Genomic DNA, 16,575 nt, shown 5'->3' on the forward strand with positions numbered 1-16,575 from the left:
GCTCGCGCTGCGGGGGGGAAGGCGGCCTGCTCCCCTCACCTGCATCCCTGCATCCCCCCCTAAAACCTCCAGCATAACCCCCAAACTTCCCACTGCCCCTCAGCACCGTATGGGACCGGGATCCCCTCCCCGACCCAGAGATGTCAGCACAGAGACAGGAGCTATAGATCTATAGGGTCCGGAGGGGTGGGTGCTAAGGTTAGGCAGGTTTCCCCATGCTGGAGATAACATTAGCACAGGTCTCCCAGTCCTATGGATCTATAGGGTAAGGCTGGTTCCATGGGAGCTGGCACACCTGGTTGCTTGGAGACAAGGGAGGTTGGAAATGCTTCTTTCAGTAAACAGCCAGCCTGGAACAAAACCCCGAAGGCTAAAAATAGGGAGGCAGGATATGGAAATTAAATAAAAATCCTTGCCCCCCTCCCTCTCTGGGGCAGAGCGAGGCACTGAAATGTCACCAACGGGCACTCCAGTAGATGGCTGGAGAGGCTGGAGTGGGGGGTGCATCCCTGCACCCATTAATGCGTCCCCTCCTCAAGGTGTTGGTCCCCACACTTGGTCCTGCCTGCTGGTCCCAGTCCTGCAGCACTGACTGGACCCTACTGCATGCCTGCAGCGGTGGGACCTAACTCACTGTGAGGCACAGGTGTGGGGTTCTGTCCTATGGTGCCCTGCATGGAATCTGACCAGTCCCCGGCACATTCCTTTTCGGGTCCAAGGGACACCATGGACTGGGTCAAGTCCTGGCAGAGGAGGGGACAAACGCCCCTGGCCTCTGGCGGGGACTTTACCGCAGGTAAGGGGCTGCGGGGTCACATCCTGCTGCCATTTGCTTCCACCTGCCTCTCTCAGCTCCGCCAGCAGCGTCTGTCCCCATCCCCATCGGCATCTCGCCACCAGCTTGTCCCCGTCCCACCAGAGCTGGCTGGGTGTTGGGGGGCCGGGGGGGGGCATGGGGAGCATCTTTCCCTCCCCGCAAGCAGCCTTCATCCCAGGCTGGCTGCCTTCTCCTCCTCCTCTCCCCGCCCGGGCACCTCAGGGCTGGCAGGAGAACAATAGCGAGGAGGATGAGTAAGATGGTCCCCATTGCCTTGGCAACGCACTCCCGCGCTGCCGGCTCGGGAGGAGCCAGGCAGCTGCCTGAAAAGCGCCTTCTCCCTCGGCGGAGGGGGTGCTGGCGCAGGTAGCACCGCACCCCCTCCCTGGGCGCCGTGGCCCACCTCCCACGCCGCACGGGCAGCGCCACGTGAACGCACACCGGGCTCCCCCGCAGCCGCCGGCAGCCGCACACCGGAGCGGGCAGCACACACCGGAGCGGGCAGCACACACACACCGGGGCGGGCAGCACAAACACACCGGGGCGGGCAGCACCCGCACACCGGAGCGGGCAGCACACACACACCAGAGCGGGCAGCACACACCGGGGCGGGCAGCACACCCGCACACCGGAGCGGGCAGCACACCCGCTCACCGGAGCGGGCAGCACACACCGGGGCGTGCAGCACCTGCACACCGGGGCGGGCAGAACAAACACACCGGAGCGGGCAGCACCTGCACACCGGAGCGGGCAGCACCCGCACACCTGAGCAGGCAGCACACACACACCGGAGCGGGCAGCGCACACCGGGGCGGGCAGCACCCGCACACCGGAGCGGGCAGCACCTGCACACCGGGGCGGACAGCACACACCGGGGCGGGCAGCACCCGCACACCGGAGCAGGCAGCACACACACACCGGAGCGGGCAGCACACACACGCCGGGGCGGGCAGCACACACACGCCGGGGCGGACAGCACACGCACACCGGGGCGGGCAGCACGCTCGCCCCGCACTCGGCCTCCGGCTCTCCGGTGCCGGCTGTGCCGGGGAGCGGTGGGACACAGCTGGCAAGCTCTGGTTGGGAATGTAACCCCTGCTGAGCTTCCCCGCAGGGAGGAGAGGGGGTTCCCACGGCCTCTCACGGCCATGTCCCCTTCCCTCACCTTCACGCACGGCTGGCCGAGGTATCGGGCAGAGATGTCGGGTGAGGAGGTGTTAGCAGATGGCAGTGGCAGGGGATGCCCAGGGGCATCAGGATCCCGTCTCCAGCCACAGCCATGTGTCCCGTGTTGTCCTCCAAGTCCTGTCACCAGCAGGAGGACCCTCAGCGTGCCCAGAGCTGTGAGTGCCTTGGGGTGACAAGGATGTTACCCAGAGATCTGAAAGCACCAAGCATCCTAAAAACAGCACTATTTTCCCAGCTGACTCGGTGTGGATGTGCTGCGGGACAGGTATCTGATCCCTGTCAGCACCTCATGTCCCAAAACACAGCCCCTGCCACAGCCCCGTGGGATGGGAGAACACTGCATCCAGGACACTGCAGCCTGGTGGCTGAGAACATCATTCAGGATGTTCCCGGGTACAGACAGGGATATGGTCCCAGGGCCAGCTGGAGGCAGAGGCAGGAATGGGGGAGCAGAGAGGCCCAGCTCTGCCAGCTGCTCTGTGCCACTGAGAGGGACCCAAGCACAGCATCAATCAGCCAGAGCTGGGTGGTGACACTGGGGAACAACCCAGCCACACATTTCATCTCTCAGCACAGGATGAGGGAGAACCAACACAGAGAATCATATAAGCAATGAATGGTTTGGGTTGGAAGGGATCTTAAAAATCATTGAGTTTCAACATCCTGCCATGCACAGGGACAACTTCCATTAGATCAGGTTGCTCAGAGTCCCATCCAACCTGACCTTGAATGCTTTGAGGGATGGGGCAGCCACAGCTTCTCTGGGCACCCTGTGCCTGGCCCTCACCACCCTCACAGGGAAGGATTTCTTTCTAATATTTAACCTAAATCTATCCTCCTTCAGCTTAAAGACATTCCCCCTTGTCCTATCACTCCACACCCTTGTAAAAAGTCCCTCTCCAGCTTTCCTTCGGTACTACAAGGAGCTCTAAGGTCTCCTCAGAGCCTTCTCCACACTGAACAGCTTCAGCTCTCCCATCCTGTCTGCACAGCTGAGATGCTCCTGCCCTCTGATCATCAATACAATCATCTGTCGCAACCAGATGCTGCTGTTCCAGAAGAGCTAGAGCCTCTCCAACAGTGCCTCTGTGCCTTTGTGGCAGAGAGGCAGGGACTCTTCACTTCTCCTCTCTCCTTTCCCAGGGGTTCGTTTCAGCAGCTCAATCACGCCAGTGGAGTGAAAGCCCTGGCTGCATTAACAGCACACAAATGCACTGTAGTGGGTAGGTACAAAGGGAACACAAAGCACACGGTGACTTGGGCATGGGATGGGGCCACGAGTCAGAGAAGCTCATTAGGTGCTGTGAAAAACAGCAGGGCTTTGGAAGTGCAGGATGCTCCTCTGGGCAGGGATGAGTGAGGGCATGTCTTGCTGCCGAGCACACCACTGGCAGCCCGGAATGTTGGTGTTGATCAGGAAGTGTCAAGCGCCTCAGATGCAGTCTCTGTGCCTGGGTTGTCATGGATTCAGCTCTGGCTGGTGGCATTTGTGGCAGGCTCAAGGTCCATATCCCATCCTGCCTTCAGCTCTGCTCTGCAGAGGCTTCCTGGCATTACCAGGGAGCCGTGTGTGGCACGGGGAAGCCGTGGCCCCTTGCCTTGATTCACCAACACCATCACGATTGCCACAGTCACTTCCTCCCCCTGGGGAGCAGGTGAGCTGGCAGAGAACATCTGTCTGCCTTACCCAGCCTTTTCCAGATGTTCCTTTTTGTGTTGCCATGGTGGGTGTGAGGATGAATCCAAGGAAATGCTGGGTGAGTTCACTCCTCGTTTCCCTGCCGACAGCCCATAACTCACGCTCCATTTGCACAGCCCTCCCTCTCTGATGTGCTCTGACGAGTGGGGGGAGACGTTTGTAGTGAGTAACACTCACCCAGCACTGTGAAAAGCAGCTTGGGGCAGGAGAGGGGGTGAACTCTGGTTTTTGGGTCGGTGCATCTGACTGGAGACACGCTGAGGGAGCCTGGAGTGGGGATGCTCCCACCCCTGCCTGCTGTGCTGGGGGAAGGGGCAAATCAGCAAGGGCTTAGAAGGGCAGTGAGCAAAGGGAGCAGGAGTTCACACATCTCTTTTTTCCATTCCTGGGTCCCCAGCTGCTGTGACTAAACTCCCTGGAGCCAGCAGGCACGGCAGGACAGCTGCTGGATGCTGTACTGAAGCTGTGTGATTTTTCCTGGGGCCTCTAGTAACAACTGTGTTTTGTTGTTCTTGCACAGGAACACGAGCCTGAGAAAATAACAAGGCCTTTTACTGTAGAAAAGGCCAAGAAGGAGTTTGTAGGTGGTGGGTTTGTCCCGGCTCTGTAAGCAGTGTGTGCTGGCAGCCAGGGGAGCAGGCAGCAGCTGCCTGGCCAGGCAGGTACAGAGGCTGCCACCATCACTGCCTGTCACTGTCCCGGTGCTCCACTGTCCCTTCACACTTTTCTTTGCCTGCACTGAGAATTTGGAGTAGAGGGACCCCCAGGCTGGTCCTCCTACTGGGCAGGGGCCTCACTTGGACATTATCCTGTACTCCCACTGGCTTGCTCAGACCCAGGGAGCAGTGAAGGTTTCTCCTGCCTCAGCATGTGAGAGAGAGTTCAGTGAGTGCTGATCACAAGGCAAAGACCTCTACACTCCCTCTTGGTAAGGGCCAAGGCAAAGACCCTGTGAAAGCCCAGGCCATTCACGCCTGAGGAAATCTGGGGTGGCCCTGGGACATGGGCAGCACCACCCTTGGTGTGTCTGGGACCATGACCAGCCCGTGGAAATCACACAGTTCTAGATATGCTTTAGTTGGATCTCAGCAAATGAGTTGCAAGTCACGATGTGACTGTTTTTCTACCTCCACAGGGCCTGGGATTGGTGGGCTGGCCCCTGATGTCAGTACTTGGGGAGTGGGAGATGGATAGCAAACATCTACACCCGCTCAGTGGGGCACTGGGTAAACTCTGATAGCACCAGTTTGGAGCCTGAGAGCTCGGTGGGACCCTGAGAGTACCAGCACTGCATTTTCTCCTCTCCTCCCAGGAAGGACCTTCCCTCTCTTCCCGGCAGACCAGGTCCAGCTCACAACTGCGGTGAGGTGCTTCCCCCTGCTGTAACTCCAGGAGCTCCTGCTGCCCTGATCCAGCACCCACAGCTGTCCATTCCCGAGGCCATTGACAGGGAGGAATAAGCTGGAAAACACACAGCTGAAGTGCTGCTGGCACTCTGTGTATCCCTCCAAGCCCTCTCTCCTCACAGCAGTTCCCTCCCCCGTGGAAGAGGCTTTGAACCAAGGCTGCACCCTGAGCTGCTGCCTGCAGTACCCTCAGGAACAGCCCTGTCTGTGCTGATCCTTTTTCTTTCCACACATCCTTCTGCCTCGCTGGTACAGCTGATACAGCAGAGAATGAGACAGCTGAAAACCTTGACTACTCTGTGGATAGTTCTGCTGAGTTTTGGGACTCGTTTTGCAGTGTCAGTTTTGCTTTTAGGAGCTGTACCAAGCTGGTAAGGGCTTCGGGGCAAACAGTGGAAAATCCTCCGTCCCAGTAAGGAAAGTTGATCTTCCCCATAGCCCTGCTCTGTCCTGGTGCTCTGGCAGCCAATTGCACAGGAGTGTGAGGTGCAGGATTGCTCAGATTGTGCCTGGATGCTGCATGATGCCCACCAAGGGACTGCTTCTCCCTGGATCTGTTTTCTATCAGGATTGGCTCCTAGGAACTGAACAACATCACGTCCAGGAGCTCTGGAGGCGATAAAGACAGGATGAGCTGGAAGGTGAGCAGACTCTGCTTTTCACTACCCTCTCACCAGCCAAGGAGATCTCTGTCCTGCCAGGTCCTAGTCTCCATCCAGCCAAAACATTCACCAAGAACAGCTATGCTGAGGTTTCTATTTGTGCTTTTCAGCAAAAGCTCCTGAGAGGGAGCTCTTACCAGCACAGAGGATCAGGTTAAATGTTTGTCCCCACAGCTTCCCCCTCCCCACACCCCACATCTCTGCTCTGTGTCACTGTAGGGCTTTGGCAAAGTGGGCTGAACACCTGCACAAGTGTGGTGCCTGCTGTGTCTGTGTGGGGGACACAGACAGAACCATTTACAATTCCAGAAGGATCAGCACCAAGGCCCTATAAGACTATGAGCAGGTGAGTTGAGCCCAGTCATCCCAGTTACTGTTCTTTAAGGGGAGATGGTCAGTGCCTGTCTCTGAAATGCCCACAGAGAAGGTGGCTGCCCCTGGTGTCCTACAGACCCAGCTCTGAGGGCTATGCTAAACACTGCCAGGCTGGGAACAACAGGACTGTCCTGCACATGTCCTGACCACAGCACCATAGCTGACTTCCCAAAAACAGATCCCTATGATAGGAGCATCCTGGAGATGTCTCACGACATCCTCATCGCTGCCACTGTTGAGAATCAGCTCAGGAGGAAGGACACACACCCCAGAGCAAGCAAATGTACAGACCACTCGTGCCACATGCTCCTGACAGACCCTGCATTGGTGTGTGAGTGGCAGCAGCGCAGGTGAACTTTGGCTTTAGGAATTCAGCAGCCCAGGAAGGTCCCACAACACCACACTGATATCTTGTCAGAGGGATGGAGCATAGGGTGGAGGTAGCAGGTTACATAATTTGGGTGAAGGAAAGCCCAAACCCTTCTGTTTGCTGGCAGGGAGCAAGGATCATTGGAATGACCTTGGCTGGCTCTTCTCCATTCTCAGTCTTCATTGTTTTATCAGATCTTCCCCGGGGCAGAGGAGATGATGCTCTTGAAGGTACTATGGTGTCACTGTGCTGGCACTGAAAATCATGGGCAGCAGAAAAAAAGTGAGCAAATTATGTTTGGACAAATACCAGCTTCCTCCCACCACTGTGTGTAGGATTGTCCTACACCATGGAACGGTCAGCCAAGGTACCTGAGGGCTCTTTGCCTCACCCATCCTTGTTCTTGGGCTCTTTGCCTTGCCCTCTCTTTGCCCTCTCAGATAAAGCCTCATGCTCAGCCGTGCTCCTTGTTGCTGCTGGGTCCCTGTCCCTCTCTCTGTTCCCACAAAGCTGTGTACCCCATTTCCAGGCTTGTGCCAGGCTTGTGCCTGGTGCTCACACCTGGCACTGCCTACATGGGGATCTCTGCCCCCCTCTTGCTGCCAAACCCTCCTGGCAGACACCAGCCTCACATCTCCGCCCTCTCAAGAAAATTACAGCCATGACTGCAAGTACAGCCTAGGTGTGGACAGGGAACCCAGAGCAGGTGTTCACTGTGTACAATGAGGTCAGCTGCACCTACAGACACAGCACAGGGTCACACACTGTGACCCTCACAGCTGCCCCATGAGGATCACAGTCCAGAGGGGACACCCTGCTTCCTATAAAGCGTTGGTCTGAGCAAGTTCTGTCCCTTCTGTCTCTCTGGCTTCCAGCTCTCCCGGGCACGGGCCTGTCTCCCCCCACACTGCCTCTACCCCAGCCCCTGTACAGCCTCCCTGGCACTGGGGCAAGCCATGCTGCTGCTGGCTCGGGTCTGCTTGCCCATGCACAGCAGAATTGGACAAGGGAAGGAAAAAATGTTCTAGGGGAACAGCCAGCCAGCCCCCAAAGAGCTGTCTCAGTCCTTCCAATAACACACAGTGAGTGCTGTGAGCACTGCTGCAACCAGAGCCAGGCTAGGATTTGCTGGCATCAGCAAACCTGTTGTGTGTCCATGCTGACTGCTGCAGCTTCACTCCTCGCTGGCAAAGCTGGCGAGCCAGCACAGGTGGGGGATCTGCTCTGATATTCATGGCAGGGACACTCAGCCCAGCCTCTCACCCCAGCTTGTGACACAGCCAAGGGGCTAAAGGCTAGCTGGAGACCCAGGGTTGGCAGTCCTGCCGTGGGAGAGCTGAAGACCCAAGGACGGTGCTGTGGGGTGGGCACAGAACCCCCTGCCATGGCAGACATCCCACACAATGTGTGACATCCACCTGCCCTTCAGGTGATGACACTGCATCTGAACAAGCTGTGGGTGACAGCCACGTCCCCTGCCCCTTCAGGGGAGCAGGTACATGTAGGGAGGGGGAGCACAGGGCTGTGTCTACCCTGGCTTGTTGTTCTCAGCCCCAGAGAGTCCCTTGCAGATGCAAAGCCCTGCAGACAGGCAGGTGATATGGCGACACTGCCTGTACCCCAAGTCTCAGCCAGAGTCTGGAGTCAGGGCACAGTGACCTGCTGTGATGCAGCAGCCAGCAGTCAGAAAGGCATCTTGTCCTCATGAGCAACCAGTCCTGCCCACTCCCCCAGCACCAGCCCCATTCCTCTTTCCAAAACCACTCCTGCCACCACAGCACAGGGCCAACCCCTCCCCAGGGACCCCACAACCAGGACCAGGGGGCTACAGACAAGAGTTGGCTTTATTCACGGACACGGGGGCAGCTGTGTCACTGGCAGCTGCCCTCGTATTGCACATCCAGCGACGGGGGAATATCCATGCCACGTCACAACACAGCGTCGGCACTATGGGACCTCAGGGGAGGCGCAGGCACCGTCACCACCCAGCAGGCTGGGGAGCGGGCTGGGGCGCCAAGGGTTCACAAAGGCAAAAGACCCGTCCACCCATAGATAGAGATATATATATATATAAAAAAAAAAAATAGTTCCACGATGACCAGAGCAGAACCACAGGGACACGCGTGCAAGCGAAATGTACAGCAGCCCGCGAGCAGGTAAACATGCTTTGTACACACACAGACACGCCGGGACGCAGCCGGGGTTTATGGTGCTGGGAGGGAGACAGAGCCATAAACCCGGGCTTCACACACACGCTCACACACGCACACACCGGCCCCTGCGGGCAGCAGCCACGGCTCGGGCACGCGCCGGGGCTTGGGGGCTTGGACACAGCGGGTGTTTCTCACTGCTAGACATGGTACGGAGACACGGACACGGTCCCTTGGAACGGAACTGGAGGAAGAACTCGTGAGCGAACGGGGCAGGGGCACCCCTGCTCCTCCCCGGCACGCGGGCACCGGCCGGGGCCGGCTGGAGAGGAGCAGGGGGCTACCGGCGGTTCGTTGTGCTGCTGGTGGAAGAGGCAAGGATGGGGGTCCATTATGCCTCTGGCTCGTATTCCTGGTATTCCTCCTGTGGGGTGGGGAAGGAAAGAGCTAGTGAGAGAGTTCAGGTGGGGCCCCTCTCTTCTCCAGCCCAACAGCAGCTTTGCTCTGGACAGTGCACTGACCACTGTCACACTGTGTCCACTGTGCCACCCTGTCCCCTCACCTGTGGGGGTTCCTCGTAGTTCTCCCCCTCTGGCTCCAGCAGCGGCTCGACCAGTGGCTCCTCCACAGCCTCCTGGGCCACCTCCTCTGCCTGAGAGTGAACCAGGAGGTCAGTGCCACACACACACACATAGACACAGCACCCACCCTCCCTGCCCCTGCCAGACCAGCAATGCACCCAGGATACAAGGTGCTCCATGGGGAGCCAGTGGGATGCTGGGCACACAGCACCTAGCTGGGAGGTGACACGCACAGGTCTGTGGGAGCAGGGGCTGTGTGTGTATGTCCCTGTATACACTATTCCCAGCCCCAGCCTCGGGCAGGCAATGAGTGCTGGCACCACGTGTGCCTCGACAGGCTCCAGGAGCTGGCAGAGCTGCGGGAGCATCCTGCATCCCTGGCAGGGGAGGGCGGTGCTGGGTAACCCCTCCCCGGGGCTGGCAGGCGGGAAAGGGGGGCAGCCAATCCCCCCGTGCAGCGGCGGTGGCGGCGGTGGCCTCATTTCTTCAGCTGATGCTATTTTGGGCTAAGCTGGAAGCCAAGGGCTCATGGGGCGGCGAGCTGGAACCCGCTGCCCCTCCCGCAGCTGTCAGGTCACCTCGCAGGCGCCAGAACGCCGCGCTGCAGGCCCAGGCCGCCATGCCAGGCCCCGAGCGCGCACACGTCCGCAGACGCCGCGCACGCGGCCGCGCACGCTTGGGGCCGCGACGCCCGCCCGCCCCGGGCACCAGGAGACCACCTGGGCACCCTCGTGGTCTCTGCTTTGAGACTGGGGAACAGCCAAAGGGCTCCTCGCCAAACCTGGCGGTGTGCCGGCCTCGCCACGGGCATGGCAGCGCCTGGGGGCTCTCACCTTCAGGTCCGCAGGGAACTCCTCCTTCTTCACCAGCCCGGTGGCCGCAGCAATGTTGCCAGCGCCGGAGAACGCTGCTTCGCCCAGCTGGGACGCCTGCTCCTTCGCTTTCTCAGCCACTGCAAGAGCCGGGGGTGCCCATCAATGCCCCCCCATGCCAAAAAGGGTGCCCAGCTGTGGCTTCATGCCCTGCGCCACCCACAGGGGAGCTGGCGGGGAGATGCTGGGCAGGATCAGGCTCTTCTCACTTCCTTGCCCTGGTGGGGAGGGGAGGGGGCCATGGCACTGCTCTGCAGCTGGGCAAGGAGTGTGAGCAGCCGCCGCAAATCCTTGGTTGCCGGCCCTGTTATATAAGAGGCTTTAGCAGAGTGACATCAGCCCCTCAATTAGCCTCTGATCTCGTTAGTGTGGCCAGGCTCTCGGGGCCGGAGGGGCACCACGGCAGGAAGAGAGAGGGGCCCATACCTGAGGTTACGCCTTGCACCACACCTTGGGTTTTACTCCCTGAGGGTAGAAAGAGACAGAGATCGGGTTAGAGGGACAGACAGCTGGGCTCCAACACGTGCCATGCCCGGGACCCTGGCAGGGCTCTGGGCCAGGACAGCAGCCTGTCCACACGCCGTGCCAGGGCACCCGGGGGGCTGAGCACTTGCCTGGCTCCCCTCAAGGCTCCTGTTATCCCTGCAGGAGCCAGAACTGGGGCAGCACAGGGCTGCCACCACGTGCCAGGCAGGGCAGAGACCCCAGGGCCCAGCACTGTGTCAGGGCACAGCCAGGCAGGGCAAATGCGAGCTGTGCTGCTGAGAAAAACCTTCCACAGGATCCAAACCTAGAGCTGGTGCCAACAGAGCGTGGCAAGCCCCACAGCTGGAGTGCCCAGAGCTGGGTGCTGCTGCTGGCTGTGCCAACCCTGCCAGGGTCCCTCGAGCAGAGTGATACCACCCAGAATACCCCACAGAATGGGAGTGGGTTCCTGTAGAATGGAGCCTCAGGCTGTTCCTTGAGCTGCTGGACCCCAGCAGATACACCCTAGCCCACCCTGGGCCCCCACAACTGCCCAGGGGAACAGTTTTGGGACCTCAGCTCTCCCACAGGGCTTGTGCCCTCTGGAGCAGAACAGAGCTCAGCCCTGTGCCCTCCTCCCTCCCACTGCAAGCAGAGTTGGCCTCAGCTCCCTCCCTGGGCATTCCAGCACTACAGCCAGGCACACAGACTGCCCAGGAACTGCTCCTTCTGCCAGCCATGTCTTCTAGGACTTGGCCCCGAACCGATCCTGCCCCCATGGGACAGCACGGAGGGACCCCTCAGTCACCAGCCGGGTGCAGAGGAGATGCCGATGTGGGATGAGCTCCAGGGCATTGCCTCTCCAAGGGGGACAAACGCGGTCCCCACCCCCTGCCCCAAAAGATCCCAATACAGAGGTCACCACCTCCATCATGGTCCCTCTGCTTCCCTGCCCCAAAGCATCCCGGACACAGAGCTGAGACCCTCAGGCTCAGGCTGGGAGCTGCAAGGGGTGCAGTCCCCGAGGGTTCCATCCCCTCAGCCTGGGGACCAGTCCCCGACTCTGCTCCTGCCTGCCGAGACCACTCTCCTGCCCTGCAGATTCCCGGTGGGCAGCGAGGCACTGCGGGCACCGACCCTCTGCCCCGGAGCACTCCGCCGCAGGGTGGTCTTGGCGGGGAAGGAGCCGGGGACAGGTGGGGACGGCAGGGGGACGGCAGGGGGATGGGCAGGAGGACGCAAGGGCAAACGCAGGAGCAGGCAAGGGCAGGCAGGGACGGGCAGAGATTAGCCGGGGGTGGGGAGGCAGGGGGCAGGCAGGGGCTGGCAGGGGGCTAGCAGGGGGCAGGCAGGGCAAGCCGGTCCTTACCGACATAGAGCACCCCTTCCTTGGTCTTCTCCGCGGCCTCGGCCACCCCCTGCTTGGTCTTCTCAGCTGCGGCGACCACCCCCTCCTTGGCCTTGGACAAGCCCTTCATAAACACCTCCATGGCGGCTCTGCGGGGAGAGGCCGCAAGGCTTCACCCCGCCCCGGCCCCGCGCCCGCCCGCCCCGCGCATCCCGGTCCCGCGCATCCCTTCCCCGCGCATCCCGGTCCCGCGCATCCCGGTCCCGCGCCCCCGGCCCCGCCGCCCGCCCGACCTGGCTCTTGCCCCGCACCGCCCCGCACGGCAGCGGTGCCCCCGGCCCTTCGCCGCCCCAGCCCCGCAGGCTCCTTCCGCACTGCGCGGCACCCCTGGGCAGTCGTTCTTTCCATCGCCATCGCTCAAAGTGATCCCACCCCACGCTGTCCCCACGCTATTCTGTCCTGACCCCCATGGCATCCTATCCTACCCTCTCCCGGTCACTTCTCCCCCCGTTCCTTGTCCCATCTCGTCCCGATCCCACTGCTTTCCATCTACAGGCTGCACTTACCCCATTCCATCCTTATTGCCATCCAGCTCGCTCCACATTCCACCCTGTCTCTATGCCATTCCCATCCCCTCCTCGTCATGTCCTCTTCCCACCTCATCCCACCCCATTCCCATCCCACCACATCCAGTTCCGAACCCATCCCCTCCCCATCCTGTCCTGACTCAATCCTCCCCATCCCATCCTATCCCTACCTTCCAGCCCGATGCTATCCCACCCTCTCTGTACCATCCTGCCCTGCCCATACCCCACCATGGTCCCCACACATGGTGCCCAACTTACACAATTCTGCTCCCTCATCCTGATCCCATCCCACTCTGACCCCCTATCCTCATCCCCCAGCTCCCTGCCCTAGAGAGGGATCCCCCATCTCTCTGCTCCCCAGGAGGGGCAGTGCTGTCTCTGTCTCCCCAGGACACCACCCACCCCAGGTGCAGCTGGGAAAGCTCCTCATCCCACCTGCCTGTGGATACTTAAGAGCCCGAGGCTGCCCAGGAAAGCCTCTACTGCTCAGGATGGCTACAGGGGAGCAGGTGGGTGCTCGCCCTGCTGTCTGGGGAGGCTATAGAACACAGAAAGCCCTGCCAGCCCTCGGGGTGTCCAGTGTGGCAGGTAGCTGGGGTGCTGTAGGCTCCCTTCTGGCTTGGTCATGAGGCTCTTCGGGGCTGTCCCACCTTCCTCTGCAGAGGCAACAGGAGCGACGCCGGCAGAGGGCTCGGCAGCATGAGCTGCTCCCGGCAGAGATCCAGGGCAAGCACCCCCTGCAGAACAGGTATGGGAAGCCTGGCCATGGACAGCCTCTCCCGGCACTGGGAGGGGTGTGTGGGGGCTGGAGGGGGACTCTGGCATGGTTGAACACCCCATTTCCCCTCCGTCCCCAGATGGGCACTCTGGTTTTTCAAGAACGACAAGAGCAAGATGTGGCAGGCAAACCTGCGCCTCGTCACCAAATTCAGCACTGTGGAGGACTTCTGGGCGTGAGTGTGCATTGGGTGGGCACACACACTGTGTCCCTTCTGGAGATGTGCTGGTGGGAGGGGTCTGAGCCTGAGGCACCAATTCTCACCTGTTTCTGTGTCTCCATCTAACACAGGCTGTACACTCACATCCAGCTTGCCAGCAAGCTCGCAGCTGGCTGTGACTACTCCCTCTTCAAGGTACAATAGCCCATCCTCAGAATCCCCCCAACATCACCATTATGGGGCACACTGGGTGCTGGTAAGGCTGTCAGGACCACCCTGGCCATAAGGTGGAAGGGGAAGTCTGGCTGGATGTTCACAGCTCCCCAGGCCAGCTCTGGCCAGTACTTGGTGGCCCTGACTGTCCCTTTCCTGCCCCTAGGATGGCATTGAGCCCATGTGGGAGGACAGTCAGAACAAGCGTGGTGGGCGCTGGCTCATCACCCTGGCCAAGCAGCAACGGCACACCGAGCTGGACCGGTTCTGGCTGGACACAGTGAGTGCTGCCCCACTCGAGGGTCCTGCCTGGGGTGTTCCCCCTGCCCCAGGGCTGAGCCCCCGTGGGGACTGTCCCAGGCTCCCCTTCTCCTCCCAACAGCTGCTGTGCCTCATTGGGGAGATGTTTGATGAGTATAGCGATGAGGTCTGCGGGGCCGTCATCAACATCCGCACCAAGGGGGACAAGATTGCCATCTGGACCCGGGAAGCGGAGAACCAGGAAGGGGTCACCCACATTGGGTAATGCAGCTTTGGGGAAGGCTGCACAGGGGAGTGAGGGCTCCCCCTGCTTGGGGGAATAGGCACAATGGGAGAAGTGGTGCTGCCCTGTTCATGCATCCCTTTCTGTCCTCCAGGCGAGTCTACAAGGAGCACCTGGGCCTGTCACAGAAGGTGGCCATTGGGTACCAGGCTCATGCAGATACAGCCACCAAGAGCGGCTCCCTTGCCAAGACCAAGTTTGTGGTGTGACTGTGGGGAGCTGCCTACGAAGTCCCCATGTTCTGTCTCACAATAAATTTCTACATCTGAGCATGATCTGTGTCTCCAGGGCTCTTGGCAACCTGGGGTGGCCCCTGTTTGTTTCCTGGGAGGGAGATGATGATGTGCCAAGTCCTGGCCCCTCCATTCTGGGTGAGCAGGGCCAGGAGCACAGGGCTGGCATCACGGTGGGCTTGGGATATTGCACGTGTCCCCTCACCTCCCCTAGAGCCTGGGACCAATGCCCCCCTCCCTGAGGCTGTGGGGGTGTTTTCTGTGTTCTGGGGGGCCCTGGATAGCTGCCAGAAGGATGCTATTCTGTCCTCCCCTGGCCAAGGCATAGACACAGCTCACTGCCCTGAAAACCCGGGCATGGGAGGGACTACTGAGGCCCAGCTCATCTGGGTCAGCTCAGCCTGGGGAGCTGGTCCACTTTTCTCCTGTCCCTGCACATCTATGGGACAGGAATCTGCCTTCTCAGGAAGATCAGTTTCCCAGCTGAGGGCTGGCAGTGTCCCTGCAGGGTGGGTGCTGGGCTGCAGCACAGCATGGTCTCCACGCTGCATCCTCTCCCACAGACACTTGCAGCACAGGTGCTATGAAGCTCATTTTCTTCCCAAGGTTTTGCTGGTGCCAGACCTGCAGGTTCACAGCCTCAGTCTTTTGAGCCCTGGGACTTTTCTGGCTCCTCCTTTTCATGGCTCATGTCTTCTGCTCTCCCTTCTGGTGGTCCTGGCCTCCCCTACTCTCTTCCAGCCCCACCCCACACTCTGTCCTTTAATCTTTTATTTGTGTGTTTGATTGTTGTAGCTGTGCTTCTGTGCCTAGTCAGATTCCAGAGGTGGAGCTGTCTGCTCACCCCCTGACAGTGTCAGCTGCAGTTCTGCCCTCACTGCAGCTCTCACCCAGGATACCCTCCATTCTCTCCAGCAGCACCCAGGCTCCATCTCAGCCCAGGGCTGCACCTTGTCAAGGCCACATGTCCAGCCTAACCATGGCACCTCATCAGCCCAGAGCCAGGGCTGCTTGTCCCCTGCTGTGATGGCTCAGTGCTGCCCTGCCTGCAGACAGGCTCTGCAGAGACCTAGTCCTGCAGAAGGATGAAGTATTGACCACTCTGCTCTTAGAGCTGGTTGTGACCTGTCTGGTCACAGCTTGACAGGCAGCTGGTGTGGCTGTGTCACCTGGGGTCCTGCCTGCCTGCAGTGCAGCCTGTGGGGATGAGCTTGCTGAGCCCTGCACTACCCTGCAGCTGCCATGGCTGCAGAGAGCTGTGTCCCTGGGACTCAGCTGCCTTTCTGCTGGAACATCAGCCTTGCAGCTCCCCGAGGGCAGGGCAGGGCCCTCCACCACCCAATATTGCTCCTGTTCCAGACAGAGGGTGATACTAGAGACTGAAGACAGGAGCTCATCCCTGGCAGGCAGTGCGTCAGGCCATGTCCCTGTGTCCTTGCATCGTATGATGGCTTTAGGTCATTTCTCTGTGCAGGTGCAAGGGCCACAGCACAGCACTGCCCTCCCCAGCAGGGACACGGGGCTGGGGAGGCCTGCAGGCAGCAGGACTGGGATGGGGGGATGCAGTATGGGGGGTAGCACCCCAAAGTGTGCTGCAGGCAGCAGGACCGGCATGAGGGGATGCAGTATGGGGGGGTAGCACCCTGAAGTGGGGGTGCTGCAGGCAGTAGGACTGGGATGAGGGGATGAATACGGGGGGGGAGTAGCACCCGAATACGGGGGGGGTAGCACCCCAATCCGGGGGTGCTGCCGGCGGGGATCAGGAGCTGGCTCTGGCTGCCTTGCCCGCTGGTCCCGCACGGGCACGGTGTGCCGGCAGCCCGGTGCTGCCTGTACCGCCGCTCCCTCGCCACGCGATGGTGCCGCTCGCCCGGCCTTGGCCGGCTCCGGCTGGAGGGGATGGCAGCCTGCCCTGCCTGCGCTGGGGTCCCTGTCTGCCCTGCCCTGCTCTGCCCTGCCTGCGCTGGGGTCCCTGTCTGCCCTGCCCTGCCCTGCCCTGCCTGCGCTGGGGGCCCTGCCCTGCCCTGCTCTGAGGCGAGGGGCTGTGGACCCACCGGGAAGGGGACAGGCAGCGCTACCCCAGCCGCCCCCCACTCCGACTCCCCCAAGAATGAGAGACAGGCAGGG

At 60.6% G+C, this 16,575-nt stretch overlaps 2 protein-coding genes across 2 annotated transcripts; one reads left to right on the forward strand and one right to left on the reverse strand.

Moving 5' to 3' along the window:
• Window positions 1-8,343: 8,343 nt before the first annotated feature.
• Window positions 8,344-12,217, reverse strand: SNCB (synuclein beta). The gene is made up of 5 exons (XM_041482026.1): window positions 11,955-12,217; window positions 10,547-10,585; window positions 10,082-10,200; window positions 9,230-9,319; window positions 8,344-9,091 (listed from the first exon to the last, which is right to left on the reverse strand). Exons 1-5 carry the CDS (start codon window positions 12,073-12,075, stop codon window positions 9,059-9,061), a joined length of 402 nt encoding a protein of 133 aa, XP_041337960.1. The 5' UTR covers window positions 12,076-12,217; the 3' UTR covers window positions 8,344-9,058.
• A 794-nt stretch (window positions 12,218-13,011) lies between these two features.
• Window positions 13,012-14,432, forward strand: EIF4E1B (eukaryotic translation initiation factor 4E family member 1B). The gene is made up of 7 exons (XM_041482047.1): window positions 13,012-13,029; window positions 13,183-13,268; window positions 13,378-13,473; window positions 13,590-13,653; window positions 13,838-13,951; window positions 14,054-14,193; window positions 14,310-14,432. The coding sequence occupies exons 1-7, from the start codon at window positions 13,012-13,014 to the stop codon at window positions 14,422-14,424; spliced, it is 633 nt and encodes a 210-aa protein (XP_041337981.1). The 3' UTR covers window positions 14,425-14,432.
• Window positions 14,433-16,575: the final 2,143 nt, after the last annotated feature.

Source organism: Pyrgilauda ruficollis, unplaced genomic scaffold, assembly GCF_017590135.1.
Source record: "Pyrgilauda ruficollis isolate IOZ18807 unplaced genomic scaffold, ASM1759013v1 scaffold57, whole genome shotgun sequence".
Classification (NCBI taxonomy): Eukaryota; Metazoa; Chordata; class Aves; order Passeriformes; family Passeridae; genus Pyrgilauda; species Pyrgilauda ruficollis.

Coding starts and splice junctions, on each gene's coding strand:
- EIF4E1B (XM_041482047.1), top strand. Junction 13,474..13,589: donor ACTGTGGAGGACTTCTGGGC/GTGAGTGTGCAT, acceptor CATCTAACACAG/GCTGTACACTCACATCCAGC. Junction 13,654..13,837: donor GTGACTACTCCCTCTTCAAG/GTACAATAGCCC, acceptor TCCTGCCCCTAG/GATGGCATTGAGCCCATGTG.
- SNCB (XM_041482026.1), bottom strand. CDS start 12,075: ATGGAGGTGTTTATGAAGGGCTTGTCCAAGGCCAAGGAGGGGGTGGTC. Junction 10,201..10,546: donor GGTGCAAGGCGTAACCTCAG/GTATGGGCCCCT, acceptor CGGCTCTTGCAG/TGGCTGAGAAAGCGAAGGAG. Junction 9,092..9,229: donor ACTACGAGGAACCCCCACAG/GTGAGGGGACAG, acceptor CCCACCCCACAG/GAGGAATACCAGGAATACGA.